The sequence below is a fragment of the Hyaena hyaena genome, unplaced genomic scaffold (assembly GCF_003009895.1).
Source record: "Hyaena hyaena isolate Hyena2069 unplaced genomic scaffold, ASM300989v1 scaffold_101, whole genome shotgun sequence".
Classification (NCBI taxonomy): domain Eukaryota; kingdom Metazoa; phylum Chordata; class Mammalia; order Carnivora; family Hyaenidae; genus Hyaena; species Hyaena hyaena.
The window spans coordinates 1,100,053-1,113,986 of record NW_024080733.1 but is presented as its reverse complement, the minus strand read 5'-3'; the positions used below and the strand labels follow the sequence as shown (position 1 = coordinate 1,113,986).

The 13,934-nt window shown below is 54.6% G+C and overlaps 1 protein-coding gene across 4 annotated transcripts in view; it reads right to left on the bottom strand.

The window, feature by feature from the left end:
- Positions 1-13,934, bottom strand: part of GRB10 (growth factor receptor bound protein 10) — a 169,070-nt gene that overhangs the window by 18,559 nt on the left and 136,577 nt on the right. For all 4 annotated transcript variants that reach the window (XM_039235703.1, XM_039235704.1, XM_039235706.1 and 1 more), the window contains 5 exons: positions 10,129-10,244; positions 8,177-8,245; positions 6,578-6,715; positions 5,187-5,297; positions 3,267-3,365 (listed from right to left, as the gene is read on the bottom strand). In XM_039235703.1, coding sequence (XP_039091634.1) covers positions 3,267-3,365; positions 5,187-5,297; positions 6,578-6,715; positions 8,177-8,245; positions 10,129-10,244 — 533 coding nt within the window. The remainder of the gene's footprint in view (positions 1-3,266; positions 3,366-5,186; positions 5,298-6,577; positions 6,716-8,176; positions 8,246-10,128; positions 10,245-13,934) is intronic.

The following is a 13,934-nucleotide window of genomic DNA, read 5'->3' as shown; positions in this document are numbered from 1 at the left end:
TCAGGACACCCCTGCAGACAACCTCCATTTTTCTGAGCATCTATTAGGTTCTGAGTGCAAGGCTATCTTGGCTCTCCCAGAGGACTTAGGAGGGTGCCAGGCAAGGTGACGCCCAGACTGTGACCTGGCACAGGGCAAGCACTGGTCAGGTTCCCTGTGGCTTGCTGAGTGTCCTGTCAGGGAGACGGACAGACGAGGGACTTAAGTCTCTGCTCACACCCAGGAATTTAGGACGGGAGCCAGCTGAGGACACAGGAGGCTTTTTACCATGTCCCCACCCCCTCACCGGCTTCAAGCGGCCACAACCCCTGGAACAAAATACAGCCCATTCCGAATGCTGGGGTGCGGGGTGAGGGGCTGATGATGCAGAACCTGGGCTTTAATGACGCTTCCTGCTCTGAGAACGAGAGAGTTTGAGATGGGGCAGGGAGCGGGGGCAGCTAAGTAAGGAATTCTCACATCAGGAGCGGTCCGGCAGCCTGCTCGGTCACGGCAAAGCACCTGGGTGCGTGACCAGCTGAGAAGGCACAACTCAACTCCGTGACCCTGACACTGGCTCACTGTTCCGGCCACAGTGGCCATGAAGTCTAGGCCCCCAGCCTCCCACAGGGATGGCACTTTGGGGGGCGCCTGGGTGGCTCAGGTGGTTAAGTGTCCAACTTCAGCTCACGTCATGATCTCCTGGTTCATGGGTTCGAGCCTCGCATCGGGCTCTGTGCTGACAGCTCAGATTCTGTGGCTGCTTTGGATTCTGTGTCTCCCTCTCTCTGCCCCTCCCCTGCTCATGATCTTTCTCTCTCCAAAAATAAACATTAAAAAATAAATAAAATAAATAAATAAATAAATAAACAGACTTTAAAAAAAAAAGGAGTGGCCTCTGGGACGTGGAGTCTGGGGTCACTGGAGGCCCCGGGGCCACACGCAGGCTTACGTGGACGTGCCTCCCCCTCTTCTGGCCCTCAGAGAGGGGGGCAAGGTGTGATGGCCGGCTCCGGAGCCAGGCGTTGGGTCCCAGTGCTGACTGTGCCGCATGTGGGCAGGACCCCGTGGGCTCTGGGGTGTCATCGGCACAGCGAGGACAATGACAGCACATCCGTACGAGGAGGGGACAGGTACGAAGTGACGAGGCGTCTGGCCCGCAGCGCGTGCTCACAAACGTTCAGAGCATCACGCCAACATCGGACGGGACGCTCTCGTCAGCGCTAATGACAAGGTCGGTTGGTTGTCAGTGTCACTGCCTCCTCTGCGCATTTCCCTGCCGGGTCCTGTCACGCTGGCACGCAAGGACAGCCCTGTCCTGCCCGCCCCACGTCCTCCCGCATGGCCCCGATGGGAGGACCTCGCTACCGGGAGTCATGTGCGTTACCCAAAGTCGTAAAACCCACAGCGCCACACGTGTCCCGCGTCCTAGCTCACGCCTTTCCTGCTTCCTCCCGTGTCCGCAGATGCAGGGATCCACACAAACACATGGAGCTCCACGTTTCCCTCTCGCGGCCACCCCCACGTGCAGGTCTGGGCCCACCGTGCCTCTGTTCACTCCTGCAGGTTTTTGTGTTTTTTTTGTTTTTTTTTTTTTATTTTAGAGTGAGCGAGAGAGAGAGAACACGCATGAGCAGGGGAGGGGCAGAGAGAGAGAGAGAGAGAGAGAGACAGAAACAGAGAGACAGAGAATCCGATGCAGGCTCCACGCTTAGCGCAGAGCCCAATGCCGGGCTCGATCCCATGACCCTCGGATCACGACCTGAGCCAAAATTAGTAGGAGTCAGACGCTCAACTGACTGAGCAGCCCGGGCGTGCCCTCTCCTGCCCTCTTACCAAATGCTCACACGCACACGAGTCAACATACATAGCTTTCCTTTCTGCACCCCTACAACAAAGGTAGTGCTTTGGTTTTTAACGGTTAATAACACTTCCTGGAAATTCTCCCACGATCCCGAGAGAACGTTGTTCCTTTTATGACTGAGGAGTGTTCCCCTAAAGGGACATCCAGTCACATTTAAAGCTGGCTCGTAAAGGAGTCGTCTACGATTTACGGTATCCGGTACCAATGCTAACCTTTACCCTGTTATGAAATAATAGTAACATTTTAGGTTTAATCCGTTTATGGTTTTATCGGCAGCAAAAATAAAACAAGATCTGGTTCTGGGGAAGAAGTTAACGGATGCCACCCCTGGAGCTTATGTTCTCTGGCATCTCCAAGGGGCTGTAGGTTATGCTTCCTCCTTCTCCTCCATTTCCGTCAGTGGCTCCGCCCTGACTCTGCCCAGCTGAAGCTTCGGTGAAGGCTGGGGTTCTCGTAAAGAGATTCCTAGACGCCCTGCCGGGGTCGGCCAGAGCCAACCCAACGAACTTCTCCTGCAGACCCCTTGATGTTCATCTCGGTCAACTAACTTGTAGAAAGTGCAGACACGAGAGGTGTGTATGGGCCCAGAGAGACATTGTGGGAGAAACTGGAAGTGAGGTGTTCTCTACGGTCACGAGCTTAACCTTGACTGAACAGCCAAGTGGAATCATCTTGGTAAATGCTATCAAGTCGCTCTCGAGGGTGTTATCCCCTCTGAGGTCCAGTGGGACAGATTCCTTCTAGAACGTGTCGTCAGGAGACACTACGTCCTTGGGGAACTATGGCGAGCTGCACGGTGTGCCACGTTTCCCTTGAGGCCCCGGCTTTTCAGGAAGGTGAGAGCCCAACGTTCAGTCTCGGAAATAATCATGCCTCCTGATAAACGGCGTGCTCTGTCCCGGTCTGATCTTTCTGTTCCCGGTTCTCTAGACCTTCGGCTCTCACCTTGTGCGGTTCCTGGCTCCTACGCCCCAGGGGCCATTTGGTTACGTAGGGAGACGATCCCGGTTGTCTCCACGGGTGGGGGAAGGGGTGGCACTGCGTGGGAGACCCCAGGGATGCTGCTCAACGTCCCACAACGTCCCTGGACGTCCCTGGAGCCTGAGTCAAAAGCTGGCTCAGACCTTTCTAAAGATTTTTTTGTAAATATTTATTGAGGGGGGGGCAGGGGAGGGGCAGAGAGAGCGGGAGACAGAATCCCAAGCAGGCTCCATGCTGTCAGCACGGAGCCCACCGTGGGGCTGGAACTCTTGAACCGTGAGATCATGACCTGAGCCGGAATCACCCGTCAGATGCTGAACCGAGAGCCACCCGGGCACCATGGCTCTGACCTCTCTACCGCGAAGCCTCCATAAGAAGCGTCGAGACGCCGTCCGGACAGACGTGCGGGCGCCCCGGGCCGTGGGCACGAGCGGCTACCTACCTTGAGGAGCCTGCACGCAGTCATCCAGCACGTTCTGCCCTGCTCGTCCTCGGCACACAGCAGCCGTAGCTCCTTCGTCTCGCTCCGGACTCTGTTGGGCTGAAGGAGGTAAGCGAGCGTGACACGGCCGGTGTGGAACACGCCCGCATGAGAGCAGCGCAGGCGCCCAGCAGCCGGGTTGGGTGCACCAGAGGGGGACTCAGAGAACACACGCAGGCCCGCAAACCCTCCCAGGACAAGGCGGTGGGTGCCACGGGGACAGGGGGCGTCCTGCTCTGCGGAGGGAAGGCTGGTCTCGACAAGAGAGCCTGGGTGCAGAGATGTCCGGTCACCTCCCAGGAGGACCGAGGTAGCAGCTGAGGAAGGGCCCCTGCGGTGCTCAGCCAGTCAGGGGAGAAGCCCCCGAGGGCCTATCTGAGTGGCCCCAAGGATGGCCCACGGGTGGCCCTGAGAGGGCTGGTGTCACCTTAGAGAAGAGGACTGGAGGGGACGAGCAGCCTGGGGTAGGCGGGGCCTCACCGTTACAGCTGCCACCGTGCAGGGACAGCAGGGTTTACCTAGCGATGGGGGAGAACCACTACAGGCTTGGGCGGGGGAAGGGAGACACCAGCCACTGGAGGTTCAATGGCCCCCCACCACCCGCTGCAGCCCTTCCCGAGGCCGCCCTCGTGGCACCTCCCCTGCACCTCGGGGCCTAGGGCTCCTAGTACTCAAGACCCCAAGAAGCTTCACCAGGTGAAGCAGAAGCTGCTATTTGGGGAGCAACGTGCCCCCTACTCCCGGACCTGTCCTTGGGATGGGGTGGAGCCTGGGCTCAGCAGTCAGCCTGGCTGGGGGACTCCAGGCGGCCAGATGTGAGCACTGGGGCTGGTTCCAGTCCCACTGCTGGGCACCTGGGAAGATGCAGGAGACGGCGGAGGGGGTTCCTGAGCAGAACGCCTCGTGCACAGTTAGCGTGCAGGAAACAGCACTGCCGTGATGGTGACCAACATCACCACGCCTCTCCAGGGGTGGGTGTGCATGAGCACACATATGCCCAAGTGTGCATGTGTACACGTGTGTGCATGTGCACACATCTGTATTTACATCCGTGTGCATACTATGTGTATGTGTGTGCACATCTGTATTCACGTTGGCGCACATACTATGTGTAGGTGTGTTCACATGTGTGCATGTTACGTGTGTGTGTGCATGCATCTGTATTCATGTAGGTGTAGATGTGTGTGCACATGCTTTGTGTGTGCATGTATTTGTGTGCATATTGTGTATGAGTGTGCATGTGTATGCACGGGTTTGTGTGTGCATATGTATGTGTACATGTATGCATGTGTGTGCTTCCCTGTACTGATGTAGGTGCGCTTGCATGTGTGTGTGTGCATGTGTATTTGTGCATCTCTGTGTTCATGTAGGTGTGTGCAGATGTGTATGTGTGTGTATGCACGTGGACGTATGTATGTATATCTGTGTGTTCACATGGGGGTGTGCGTGTGCATGCGCTGAAATATATGTGAACATGTGCTCTCTCACACACATGTGTACAGAGACAGGACAGTGCATGGGCACACACACTATCCTGCTGACTAGAAGCTCCTACAGACAGTATGGGCTCCCTCGGTACCCTGGAGGCCACCCACGTGATGGGGTGCAGGTCACTAAGCCCCTGAGCCCATCGACATGCATTATCCATCATATTCTCTGCTTCTCCCTGATTCGCCAGCTACTCAAGGATGGACACATCGTAAGTACAGAGCGATGAGTAAATCCACTGGAAAACTGTTGGAAAATAAACCAATCCTCCCCCACCCCAAGGCAGGAGTTTGCTGTCTGATTCCCAAGTCTGCAGCCTAATGCCATTGGTGCCCGGCAGCCCCCGGGGCAGGGCAGGGGCGGGGCAGCCCTGGGACACGGCGGGTCGGGCACCTTTATGCAGAAGCCATAGTCGGTGGGCGCACAGTACTGCTTCCTGCCGGCGATCAGGGAGAATATGCCGCTGTCCTCCAAGCCCGCCAACAGCTGCAGGTGTCTGGGCTCCTGGGAAAAGGGGGGTCAGAGTCACAGGGGAGAACGTCTCTGGCACAGCCAAGAGCAAACAACGTCATGCGTTCGTCAACGTCTGTGCACACGCTCAGTGCATCTCCTTCCTCTCTGCCGTCCACAGGGTGCAACCATTGTGTAAAGTAAGCACCAAGTTCAGACCAAAGTCACCCAGCCCTCACCGTGAATCCCCTTCGCTCTGCTTGGGGCCCCGCCAGCCCCTCCCCCCTCCTTCCCAGCAGGAAGGGAGCAGACTGCGGTTCCCTGGGGGTGCTCTCTGAGGAGCGCCCTCTGCTGCAGGCATGTCATCAGAACAGGGTAGACAGGACTGTGTATGGGCACCGCGGGCAACCCAGCAAGGTGAGCCCCCAGCGCCCCAACTCTCTTTGGAGACCTGCATCTGGTTTTCTCCATCTCACCTTCTCTTCCCACTGGAAATCGTGCAGAAGTCCAACGCATTCCCCAAAATACCTACATTAGCGTGTATGAGACTGGTGGCAACCAGTTGGCCGTCCGTACGGCCAGCTTGGATGCTCACTTGCAAACTACAGAAATGGAGGCAGCACCTCGGGGATGCAGGCTGCCAGGGAGGCTCTGTTCCCAAGCCACGAGGGGGGGCTGAGGCTGGCCAGCAGGGGCCGGAGGCAGGGGGGGGACCAGCAATGACGTGTTGTCTGTGTTGTCGCCTGCTTTCTGGGAGAGAAGAGCCGGCCTGGAGCTCGGAGTTAGCCTCTCAAGTTATCACGAGCTCGGAGGACCCTCCAGCGCACCTTAAAGCGAAGCTGAGTCCACTCTCAACACTCCTGGCCTGGGGTGACGGAGGCGGGGGTGGCTTTAAAACTTGCCTTTGGGGGGCCCGGGAGGCCCAGTCCGTTAAGCGTCTGACACTCGATCTCGGCTCAGGTCATGATCTCATAGTTTGTGAGGTTGAGCCCTGCCCCGGGCTCTGCACAGACAGTGTGAAGTCTGCTTGGGACTCTCTCTCTCTGCCCCTCGCTCGCACTCTCAAAAGAAACATTAATGGGGCGCCTGGGTGGCTTAGTCAGTTAAGCGTCCGACTTTCGCTTAGGTCATGATCTCGCGGTTCGTGGGTTCGAGCCCCGCGTCGGGCTCTGTGCTGACTGCCAGCTCAGAGCCTGGAGCCTGTTTCAGTCTGTGACTCTCTCTCTCTCTGACCCTCCCCTGCTCACGCTGTCTCTCTCTCTCTCTCTCCTAGAAATAAAAATAAAAAATAAAAAAATAAAAAAAAAACAACCCAAAACCAACAACGAACTCACCTTTGACGCCCCCTTAGTGGAGCAGTAAAGGCCCGACCTCCGCAAACACACGTACAGCTTTCGCCACGACTTCTTCCCAAGCTCCTTCACATGCAAAAACCCTTGGACTTCAGGACAGCTACTGCAGTTGAGAAAGTTCTGCGGAAGAGCAGTTTTAAAAGTCGGACAACGCGGCCACACGTTGGTGCAGGTGTGTCGTACTGGCCTCGCTGACATCCCGACATCTGCTTAATTACATAAACACCCTTCTTGGGTCAGACCAAGCATTTTCAAATGATAATTTTCCTTTCAAAAATCTTAAAACTCGGCCTGGCTTGCTGTGGCGGGAAACATAATTAGCATCTGAACACACACAAGCCAGCGGACCTTTTCAACACTGATGGAAACCATGAAGGCATGGATTTCCCAGAAGACGGGCCAGTCTGATCATCAGGGGACAGGAAGTGCCGGGAACAGTGTGGACCGAGCCCGTCTAGGGAAAAGCGTGCTATCGCACGATCGCTCCAGGAACGCTTAGGTGACGCCACTGTCCCAGCTAGCCAATCCCACGAGCAGCGCATCCTTCTGTCTCGGAAACAGAGGTCAAGAGCCCGGTCTGGGAGCGAAGTGGGGGCCGTGACCTCGGTGGGTCCTCCCCAGTGGACTGGGAGAGGACACGGCTCCTCCCACGGGTGGGACAGGCCAGTGGACACCATTGTAATGCCCCTCAAGAGATCCCCGTGCACCCCCACTGTGCAAACCAGCCGCCTCAGACCATGCAATGAGCCATCTCACCCTCACTGCGCACAAGGTCGGGTGACACTACATCGGCGGGCTCCGGAACGGACACCGGAGCCCTGGAGCCCCCACCTTTCGGGAGCTGAAAACAGACCTGGTGATCCAGCGAGCAGAAGAAGGGCAGGGGGCAGAATGTTGTAGAGACTAAATGTTAGTGGTGTCTTTGCTATTTGATGCCACCCGGAGAGTACTGACTGCCCTGAGTGGTGTATTCTCTCACTGAATATGCTATAAATGGACACATTTTGGGGGGCACTGCAGTAATACTAGTCCCTTACCCGACCTCCCTGGATGAGTGGGACCAGCAGCCGGTGCGGGGGCCCCCGGAGCCTCCCTGCCCTGGGAGGGGGCTGCGGGAAGGCCAAGCTTTCCTGGAAACAGACTTTAGGAGGCCCAGGGGCCATTAAGACAGGTACAAAAGCATGTACGATGTACAACATGTTAGACTTTAAAGGCAGCCCTGTCCTTTTTCACGGTGAAGTGGACTCAGTATGTAGAGATTCCCAGGGCGGTGGCCGGACCCGGGACCCGTGCCCCAGAGGAGCCCGGAGCCTCGAGGAGACCGCCAGCCCGGGACTTCTCCCTCCTGCCCTCCCTCCCATCCGGAGAAAGCTTATCCTGTTTACAAGCGCTTGTTTCGCCTGCAAGGAGCCTGGCTGCACACACGCTTCCCAGGTCAACATTCATTTCTCGTTACTCAGAATGCCAGCAGGGGCCGAGGCCAAAAGGGGTGAAGAACGCAGCCCCGTCAAGGCTCTCAGAGCCACCATGGCATAAGGACCTCCACCCACCCGCTCGGCCCAGTCTCTCCGTGCCCAGTACCTGCAAAAGTTGGCTGTGACTGCCGTTTGACTCCTGGCACCAAGTCACCATCTGCTCTGGGAAGAAATTCTAGGGAAATGGGAAAGCACACATAGTCAAGGTTAGCTGAAAAGTTGGGGGGAAGCTTCCTCCCAGGTGTGCCAGTACTGCAAGCATGCCTATGGGCATGCGGGCGTCCGTCTGTATTTAAAGTGACGGTCTTTCGTGAAAAAAAAATTAAGAGAGAGGCACCCGGGTGGCTCAGTCGGTGGAGTGTCCCACTTCGGCTTAGGTCATGATCTTGCAGTTCGTGGTTCAAGCTCCCTGTCAGGCTCTGTGCTGACCACTCAGAGCCTGAAGCCTGCTTCGGATTCTGTGTCTCCCTCTCTCTGCCCTTGCCTCACTCATGCTATCGGTCTCAAAAATAAATAATATATTCCGGAAAAAAAAAGAAAAGAAATAAAATTTAAAATTTTTAAAAACTAAAATAAAATAAGAAAAATGAATAATGAGGGGGGCCTGGGTGGCTTAGTCAGTTAAGCGTCTGACTTTCACTTAGGTCATGATCTTGCGGTTAGTGGGTTCGAGCCCCACATCGGGCTCTGTGCTGACAGCTCAGAGCCTGAAGCCTGCTTTGGATTCTGTGTCTCCCTCTCTCTCTGACCCTCCCCTGCTCACGCTGTCTCTCTCTCTCTCTCTCCTGGAAATAAATAAAAATATTTTAAAAAAAAAAGAAAAATGAATAATGAAATGAAAGAAAATGAAAGAAAATAAAATGAAGCAAAATGGAATTATAAAAATAAATAAAAAATGAAATAAAATAATAAAATAAGAAAAGAAAAGAAAAGAAAAGAAAAGAAAAGAAAAGAAAAGAAAAGAAAAGAAAACACTGTCCTTATTCCCTTATCCCGCGATGGAAACGCCTGCTTCTACAGGTTGGACTGTTTCCTTAAACGGTAAGTTTGGGATTGGAGGATCCGTCATGTTAAATGTTGCCTCCCGCCTCCAGCACACAGCAAGGCAAATGGCCGCCACGCCGCCAGGACTCAGTGAGCGTCATGAGACAGACCTCAAAACTCACAGATGTGAAAAAGTCTCTTTTGGTGCATTATGAAAAATCAGTTATCAAATTTCTAACTGTTAAGCAAAAAAAAAAAGCAGCTATGGGGCCCTTGGGTGGCTCAGTCGGTTAAGCGTCCGACTTCGGCTCAGGTCATGATCTCACAGTTCACGGGCTCGAGCCCCTTGTCGGGCTCTGCGCTGGCAACTCGGAATCTGGAGCCTGTTTCAGATTCTGTGTCTCCCTCTCTCTCTGACCCTCCCCTGCTCATGCTCTCTCTCTCAGAAATAAATAAAACATTTTAAAAAATTTAAAAAAAAAAAAAAGGCAGCTAAACCACCTGAGCCAGAAGTGGACCGTAGGTCTTCTGCCCACGTCATGGCTGCTCAGCCTCGTGACGCGGGACAGGAGCCCATGCTGTGGCAGCCAGGGGTCTCCCGGAGCTGATACTTCACTGGACTAGTAGTGGCCCCCACATCCCCAACAACAGAAAGGAAAGGAAGATCGAGAAGACCAACCCAGTGTGTCTGGAAATGCCCACTTCCACAAACCGCACAGTATTATTTGCTATCTGCAGAGCATAATGAGGTTTTATTCTGCTGAGTGTTTAACCGATTTGTTCCTATCTAACCATGAGCTCTTGCTCTAACTGAAAAAGCCGCCCCTCATCTCTCTTGACCCAGAGGCTAACCCCCTTTCCCTCTGTTACCTAGAGGAAGGCACCAGTTACCTCCGGCCAGGACTCAGGCATGTAGTTAAAGCACCAGAGATGAGGTTTAGGGCAAGTACTGCTCCGTGAAATAGCAACTCAGGTTCCCATCTGCTACTGTATCACTTCTCCTATCAGTCCCCAGTATCCACCAGAAGATTTCAAGAGTCCCAAACCCCGAACCCAAAGAGAAAAGAGACTCACCGTAGGATTTTTGAAAAACTCGTATTTTGCGTAATTCTTCCTAAATAAAAACTTGCTCTCACTTGCCAGGGTGCTCTCCACCTGGACCACCAGCTCATGGTCTTCCAGGTACCTTTCTGCAGAGGAAAAACGTACATGTGAGACGAAATGGGTATAGCCTGCCGGCTGGCTGGACCATCATTTATGAAATCTCGCTAGCTTTCCGTTCCCCTTCCTGCACGGCGAACAAGCAAGTCCAGCACTAGATGAAATTTAAATCCCCCTTTGGAGTGCCCGTGCGGCTCAGTTGGTTATGCGTCCGACTTCGGCTCAGGTCATGAGCTCACGGTTCGTGGGTTCGAGCCCTGCAACGGGCTCTGTGCTGACGGCCCGGGGCCCACTTTGGGTCTTCTGTCCGTCTCCCCCCTGCCCCGCCCTTCCCCTGCTGGAGCGCTCCCTCTCTCTCAAAAATAAACATTAAAAAAAAATACTTAAATCTCTCTTTAATGCACTCCCAGATGCAAGCGAGGTCTTCTGACTGGCGTGCACACGTGCGCGCGCGCGCGCACACACACACACACACTTCACCTGACTTTGCAGTGTTATCAACCTGGAAAGGTACCTCCCTTGTGGACACTGTGATTCCACGTGGCACACAAAGAACTGCACGTGGCACCGTCCTCTTCAGATGGGTCACCCTAGCCCCCCATGTGTCTCCTCAAAGACCGGAAACCAACCATGCAAATTAATGGAATATGTAACAGAGCAAATCCATGGCGGCCCTGACGCGTGAATCGATGCCAAAATGGCAGAGAACAAGATGCTACAGAATGGCACAATGGGGTATGTGGGTCCTCCGTGGCACCCTCCTCCTCTCCCCCGGCCAGAGTGGAGTCCCTAGAAAAGTCTCCCCTTGCGGGAAGGATGAAGTCTGGAGTCAGAGCGTTTCTGAGTCAGAACCATCTCAGAATGTGGAAGAACCCGTGTACATGTTCAAGGCCATGGCAGCCTCCACTACAATGTAACAAGTACAGGGTTCTTGGGCAAAAATGTATTTAAAGCCCGAATTTGCCAAGTCAAGGAATTTCCTCCCCACGACGGCCAGAAATTCCACCAGCAGAGAGCTACTAACGGGTCCCCTTGTTCCTGCTGCAGAGGGAGTTTGCGGGCGATAGGCGACCCCAAACTGTGCGCTACGTTTCCCGAGGACAGGAGAGCAGTGCCCGGCTCAAGCACGCAATCACAACCAATATGCGTACTTTCCAAAAAGTGGATTGGCTCAGGTTGGCATCTACTTAAAAGCTGAAAGGGACGTGCCTCTCGGCGCTGGGTCACTGTGGGTGTCCCTGGGGGTGTGGGGGGCTCAGGCACCCATAGGTGACAGCAAAGGTTTTCCCTTCCCAGCCTGCAGGGTGCCCGGTGCCCCGGACCACAGGGGCTCAGGAAGACTGTGTGTGACCCCTTCTCAGAAACCCAAGAGCCGTCCGGCCTCCATCGGCAGCTGGGTGTCCACACGCACATTTTCCCAGCTGTTAAAAAGCCACCACAACGTCAGTTCAAACCCCTCTACTCCAGCATCCACACCACCCCCCTACTCCACGTGAAAAATATTTAAAGACCAGGCAGCTCAAAAAGGCAGATCTTATTACAGAAGTAAATGTGCCTTTAAGATGTGCCATGGATACATGACTCCTTAGCAGAAGCCTGACCACCACCCGCCCCGGCTGGCGTCAGCACCCGCCTCACTGCCTGCTTCCGTACCCTCCGCGGAGGGCAGAGCTGCTCGGGGCTCTGCAGGGCTGTGAAGTCACCACAGAAAGCAACTCCAATGTCTGGACACAACTGATAAGATGCCTTCCTTCTCTGCACGTATTTTAGTGGGGAAAGGACATCACTGTGGTGCCTTTGAGATATAACGACAAAGAGACAGACATGGGAAAGATCGGCCCTCGGAGGCCCTCCTGAGCACGGACGGCTGAATGTGCCTGCGGATTCTCCTTCAATGCCTGTCCCCACGTCCAGATGTCAGCGTCACTGTTGCGGCCGATGCCTCCAAAGGGTGAGTGCCACGCCTTCCCTGACTGGCCAGGTTCAGGCACCCAGCCTTCAACAGCCCAAAGACAGAACTCGTGCTTTTCCCTGGAGGGCTTCAACCTGATTCGAAAAACAAATCCCTGAAATTCGAGGGAGCAATCTTCTCCTGTGCGTGCGTGCGTGAGGTCCAGGCTCTCCCGGTCATGTCTGCCCTGATGCCCGTGGTCACTCAGGGGAGCCCCTCCCAGGGATGCGGTCTACCGGAAGTCACATTCTTTACAAACTTCTGGTTTTACAAACTTCTTTTCAAAAGTAGTTTGTGGCTCAGTCAGTTACGCCTCTGACTTCGGCTCAGGTCGTGACCTCAAGCCCCACGTCTGTCCCTCTGCCGTCAGCATGGAGCCAGCTTCGGGTCCGCCATCCCCCTCTCTCTCTGCCTTTCCCCTGCTGTCTGTCTCTAAGAAACATTGACAAAAATGAATAAAAAATTAGTTTACTTGACATAGCCATAGGCCGACTGTTAAATCTCCCCGCGTCCTCTGCGTGTGATGGCGTCCTGGCTACAGCGAGCCACTTCGATACCTGCAGCTCACGGGCTCAGGCAGACGGCATGGCAATGCCTTCCAAGATGACTGTCCGGCACCGGCCCCTCCAGCTGGCCTTGATGGCTGCTGAGTGGCATTGGTCAGGGACTGTGTTCGCAAGGCTAAGAGCTCTGCACAAAATGCCAAGGCCACAACTCGTCCAAGAGGTGGGACTTGTAGGGGAGGCCAAGACATGAAGCGTCCACATGCAGGGAGAGGCTGGCTGGAGACACAAACAGGCTTCCCCGGAGATCATCCATCACAAAGGGCTCTGCCCCCCACGGTGAGGGCCCTGCCCCAGCTTTTGAAGCCACCCTGAGTCTTAGTGACTTCAGGAACAGACTCGGGGCTTAGGAAAGGCACTGACCCGGCTATGGTAACAGCGCAGCTGAGAGCGCAGCGGAATTCCCACCAGACGGAGGTGCTGCCACAGTCACCGCACCTGCTTCCCTCCCCACCCGCCCCTGCCGGGCATGGTGCCCCTCCCAATGCTGGGTGGCTGGCCCTGGCACGGGGACCACCAAGGGCCACGGCCACGCACAGGCATTTAGGAAACCACCTAGTCTGGGGGAGCCTGGTGGGCTAGGTTGGTTGAACTTCTGACTCTTGATTTCGGCTCAGGTCATGATCACACGGTTTGTGAGATCAAGCCCCGCAATGGGCTCTGCGCTGATATCACAGAGCCTGCCTGGGATTCTCTCTCCCACTCGTTCCCTCTCTCAATATACAAATAAACATTTAAAAAAAGAAAAAGAAAACCACCTTTCCTTTTTTAAATTTTTTTTAACATTTATTTATTTTTGAGAGACAGACAGAGCACAAGCAGGGGAGGGGCAGAGAGAGAGGGAGACACAGAATCTGAAGCAGGCTCCAGGCTCCGAGCTGTCAGCACAGCCTGACACGTTGCTCGAACCCACGAGCTGTGAGATCATGACTTGAGCCAAAGTCGGACTCTTAACTGACTGAGCCACCCAGGAGTCCCCAAAACCACCATTTCTAAATCATCACTTATCTGGCTGTAGAAGGAATTTAGTATTGCTAAGCATTTAATATTTTAGCTGCAAAGATCTATAGTAAATGTGCCTTGAAATCCTGAATTTGGAGGCTACACATAGGCTCAAAGGGCCACTGGAACTAGCTTACTTTTGCCTCGACTACTGGGGTAACCGTCTGCCTAATGCCAGCCTTACAGGTCCACAGGCGCGGTCT